Source organism: Pomacea canaliculata, linkage group LG11 (assembly GCF_003073045.1).
Source record: "Pomacea canaliculata isolate SZHN2017 linkage group LG11, ASM307304v1, whole genome shotgun sequence".
NCBI classification, from domain to species: Eukaryota; Metazoa; Mollusca; class Gastropoda; order Architaenioglossa; family Ampullariidae; genus Pomacea; species Pomacea canaliculata.
In genome coordinates, this window is record NC_037600.1 from 10946890 (window position 1) to 10951894 (window position 5005).

Here is a 5005-nt window from a genome sequence, read left to right on the forward strand (position 1 = left end):
TGCTATTTAATGTCCTGTAAACAATGTATCTATACAGAGAATGGTATACATATATCTGTCTATATATTTCACATGTGTTAGTAAAAGATTTACAAAAAGTAATGTTGGGAAATGTAGCCGATGTGCTTCAATCTCTTTCTCTCTTTATGTGTATGGTAAATTAATATAACGTCCTCGTTTCACATCTGCTGATATTCAGAGAAGTTGCCTTTTAAAGTATTTTTACCTTCGCTGGTGATAATAAATTAACTAACAAAAACAAAGAATAAAGTCTTTGTCAAATTTTCACGTTTATTAATACAATCTCCTAATACAATCACCACACACACACATCTCCCTGTTCCTGTGGTGTGTGATACTCTCCAGTGTCAACAGAAAGTTAGTCAGTGACTCTATGTAACATCTTCTATCTATAGCCATCAACATCAACATACACCAGTCTACTCACTCGAGAATTCCCAGTTGAAGCGAACGGTCAGCTTCCTGGTACACTCCAGTAACTTGTTCAACTGTTGAAGGGAGGATAAACAATTTCGCTTGTTTATTGGTAAATATTCTTTGAACCTTGTCCATTTACTTGTAGTAATAAACATGTAAGGTACATGATTTGATAAAATAGTTTATTACTTGAGTAAATACTGATGTTACATCTCTGTGATGTAGCAACGGTTCTTTCAGATAAATATCTAGCATGTATTAATCCAAACTATGTAACATGCTCAGAATCACCTGATTGGTTTGTGTAGAAAATCTATTTTCTACTTTTAGTATGTTTAGTGTGTTTAGTGTGCTTAGTTACTTTGTTAGGGCAAAGTTCTGATTAGAGTAGTACGATAGAGACAAATACATCGTGAACTGGTCAAGCTGGCAGCACATCAGCCCGTAGAAAAACAAACACTGGTAATAAGCAAAACGAAAGCGCCAACGCATTTCCAAAAACCTTCTTAACGGAAATTCCCGTTATAGTTGCCTTATTATAATTATAGGTCACGTGACCTGTATCCCAATGTCATAACACGGCCTTTCGTCATACAGAAGACACACTCTTAGGAAAATAGTTGTCAACTCTTTGGATTGTATTTGTCAGACGGATCCAAGTCTCACCTGACTCAATCATCTGAAGTAAAGGGTAAGTAAATTCTACTCGGTTACACCGCTTAATGTCAACACAGCCAACAACACCCCGGGTGTGTGTGTAGCAGTCTGTCATAGCTTGCTGAGCCGTAGCGTGAAGTAGGTCCGTCTGTGCAATGACATTCATTGCTAGGTACTCACTTAAGCTAACAGTGGTCTTTCTACAAGAAAATCTGAACCATTATTAAATCCTGACCGTTGTGAATAAAATTTGTACTTTAAGCTAGTTACTGCAACTGGAGATGTTGTTTAAATGAATAAGTTTAATTCTCACTAGCTTTTAGTCCCGCAAATTACGACCAACAAACTTTGCAAAGTTAAACATCCTCTTTTCCAAATATAAAATCTGCAAAATTTGTATTAATATTAGTATGTATTGTTTGACTTGTAACTAGGATTCCAAGATGGCTGAGCCACACGAAAGAGAGTGTGCTGTGTGCACGAACAACTTCACGACACCAAAGATTCTACCCTGTGGTCATCTCCTATGTCGAGAATGTGTCATTTCCTGGATGGATTCCAAACGTGATGCCGGGTGTCCGCTGTGTAGATGTCCTATAGTCGAGCAGTCAGATGGAAGTTCGTCCGACACTGTTGACGCCCTACCGACAGACTTTGTGATGGAAGCGCTGGTGGAGAGTGCTCGTGTGCTGAGTAAAGATCACCTTTGTTGTGTGTGTGAGGACGTCAGGGCGGACTTCATCTGTATGCAGTGTCAGGTCCTGTTGTGCTCATCGTGTACAAAGGCTCATAAAAAGCTTCCGGTGACCCGCAGTCACGATGTGGAGAGTGTCAGCACTGTGACACCTGAACGTCTGGCTGCCAGCCGCCCTGCACTGTGTGCTGACCACGGCGACAAACAGGCGGAGTACTTCTGCCGCGAACACCGCCTCGCTGTCTGCTCAGCCTGTAAGGCTAATAAACACACAGTATGCCCGGAAACAAACTATCTTGACGATGAAATAGAGACAGCTCAAAATTCACTGAACGACTTGACAAAGATTCTGGTAGAAGCGGAGCGGAAACTAGAGCAGGCTATAGGTCAGCTGACGTCACGTCTACAGGAAGTTGATGTCAGCGAACAAGAATGTATGGCGAAGGTAGACAAAGCATGTGACCATCTTCAGGAGATAGTGGAAGATTTCCGTAAGAATTTGAAGGAAAAGACCTGCACGTCACATCTCAAAATCAGGAATACATTAGGTGACGTCAAGACTGACCTTAGCAACCGTCTCGGGAAGGTGACGTCACACAAACACATTGTGACGCGAGCGGTGGCTGTGTCACCACGTCCTGCACTAATACCCATGACACAGGCTCTGACAGACAGGGTCAAATGCCTTGACCTTAGCGCCGACTTGCAACAAGATGTGTGGGTGAAGCCCTTGTCAGGTACAGAGGGTTGTAAACAAGTTGTGAGACGGATACAACAGGATCTACTCTTGTTGGAGGAGCAGTGGACAGAGGCAGAGGTAATTTTTTTGACAGGCCTGTTGAAATGTTATAACGATTTAATTTTTTGTCTCTTACATTTATTTCATTTTTTTTTCAAATTACATCTAAATTTTTTTCCTCTCAGTTATAAATTTAGGGTTACGATTTGTTCATTTCGATACTCAGAGTAATTAAGAAATATAAAGCATACTATGTCTTATCCTGTATGCAGTTTGAACTGTTGTAGATATCGTAGGATTCTTTAAAATTATGCATAAATGCAACCTTCATTCAAAGCAGACGGTAGACAGTTTGCGTTTGATGTCGGCTGCTGATACGAGTAGAGGGTTTCTACCTGTGCATGCAATAAACTGGCAGAATATGTGTGGACACTTTGTAAGCCCCATAAACTCTTCCATTGGACGAAGGTATGTGTATAATAAATAGTCAAAACTATTATTATTACAAATGTATTTTCAATGCACAACCACAAATGCAAAATTGTGCATTAATTTTAAAAAGTGGTTTTGTTAATCTGTATTGTCTTATGTATACATTTTCTACTTAGAAAAATATATTTTACAGAATACAAACAGTTGTTTCGATGTGCTTTTCATAGGCAGATCATGGTTTTGCCTCGAAAAGGCGGATGGTGGTGACTCAGAGTATATCAGACAAAGTAGGATTAACCAGATGCAAAAAAGTTTAACGCAGTGTCAAAATCATATTATTTGACCAAAAAGAATATGCTAATTATAAACATCACAATCGTAATTGGAGAAAAAAAAAAGATCCCGGTCCTGCTACGTTTTCTTTTTTAAGGATTTTTACACTGCTATTTTGCAATATTTTTTATGTCATCTTAATAAGCGTCTATAACAAAAACATACAAAGTTTGATAATCATTAGATATTATACAACAATATTATCTCTAGTTTTAATTTTTATGCACATTACCTTTTTATTATATATGCAAATTATGAATGTGTTTATTGTTTCTACCTCCTATATGTTCATGCATTAAGCTTTACGCAGAATATTTACGCCATGTACAAATAAAACACCTGTAATATTCATCCTCCCTTTTCTGTCCTCCTTGAAGCAAGTAGGTACATAATTTGCCCTTTATATATTTCAGAAATGGTATTTGGTTCTGAACAAACACAAAGCACACTCAGAACCTGTAAAGTTGTATATTTTGTTTCCTAGGAAGGTCATCAGAATGTTGAAAATACATAAAAAATCGTCAACTTGGTAGACCATTATTTGAGTAGAGTATGATCACATCGGGTTCAGTATGTCTTTTGTTTACATTAAGAGAGATCTCGCCTACATAATTCTTAGATCCAGGAAGTATTTCACTACACACACAACAAACAAACAAACAACAAACAACAAACAACAAACAAGCACAAACAAAAGCAACAACAAACAAAGAACTGCCATAGCAAGAAAAAAACTTTGTAGATTAAAATATTAACAGAACGTATGCTGTCTAAATGTTCGAAGTTTTTTTTAATTTCTTTGTCACTATCTTATATATATAACGTAATTTTATTCTTTTTCAACGACACATCGTCAGCAGATTCTCCTATGTGGATAAAAACGCATATCAGACTCCTACTTTTTAAATATTCTTTTTGAAAGTTAATCACGTTTCAAACTACACTCCGCTCATTTGTCCTGGGGCAGTACGCTTACCTAGCCCATGTATGGGGCTAATTTCTTCTAGACCTCATGTTTATATAAATTTGAATAAATCTATTGTGTGGGCACTTGCGCCGCTGATAAATACCTACAACTAAGGGTTACTCGTTGGCATTATTTTGTGGGTACAGTATTCCTGAAGTTGTTGTCAAACAGCAGAATAATTCCTCGACGGTGACTGGCAGATGTAAGCCAGTATTAAATAACCTTGTTTCTATGTATGACTTTTCAATACAAATCTTCAATACCAACATTATAATCTTAAATATTCGAAATCTCAACTCATAGATGCGACTAATAGTATAATTAGTTACAATTATTGTTATAGATTAAAGATATCAGTAGAGCTGTGAGTAAATTTTTATTCAAGGAAGCCGACTGGACATTATTACAGCTGGATCTCACAGCCACCAGTCCTTGTGTCCACGACAACTGTGGGGGAACCCAAACATTCGTCTGACGAGCGGTAACATGACGGCGCGGAACAAAATAAATAAGCGGTCCTTCTCTAACGGGGTGTGTGTGTCAACGTGTCGCTATGGTGCCGACCTGTATGAGGTAAACGTCGACTACCTACGACGATGACGATGGATTATCGACGACGATTAAAAGAACTATAACAAACATTTAATTGAGTCCACTTTTCTTTCTTTGCACAGGCGAAAACTAAACATCTTCTGAGTAATTTTTTAAATATTAACTCAGTTTTATAAAACTTCGCGATTGGTGA

At 37.9% G+C, this 5005-nt stretch overlaps 1 protein-coding gene across 2 annotated transcripts; it reads left to right on the plus strand.

Annotated features, from left to right (window-relative positions):
• Nucleotides 1-378: 378 nt before the first annotated feature.
• Nucleotides 379-3822, plus strand: LOC112575848 (E3 ubiquitin-protein ligase TRIM33-like). 2 transcript variants are annotated; one of them, XM_025257916.1, is made up of 4 exons: nucleotides 379-547; nucleotides 1530-2606; nucleotides 2866-2996; nucleotides 3188-3822. In XM_025257916.1, the coding sequence occupies exons 2-4, from the start codon at nucleotides 1539-1541 to the stop codon at nucleotides 3225-3227; spliced, it is 1239 nt and encodes a 412-aa protein (XP_025113701.1). In that variant the 5' UTR covers nucleotides 379-547; nucleotides 1530-1538; the 3' UTR covers nucleotides 3228-3822. The 2 variants fall into 2 exon arrangements, with proteins under 2 accessions (XP_025113701.1, XP_025113702.1); XM_025257917.1 differs by having other exon boundaries at nucleotides 2869-2996.
• Nucleotides 3823-5005: the final 1183 nt, after the last annotated feature.

What these genes read in the sequence shown, in the direction of transcription:
- LOC112575848 (XM_025257916.1), top strand. Translation starts at nt 1,539, where the DNA reads ATGGCTGAGCCACACGAAAGAGAGTGTGCTGTGTGCACGAACAACTTC. An exon ending in AGCAGTGGACAGAGGCAGAG is followed by an intron (nt 2,607 to 2,865) that starts GTAATTTTTTTG and finishes CTTCATTCAAAG; the next exon opens with CAGACGGTAGACAGTTTGCG. An exon ending in AACTCTTCCATTGGACGAAG is followed by an intron (nt 2,997 to 3,187) that starts GTATGTGTATAA and finishes TGCTTTTCATAG; the next exon opens with GCAGATCATGGTTTTGCCTC.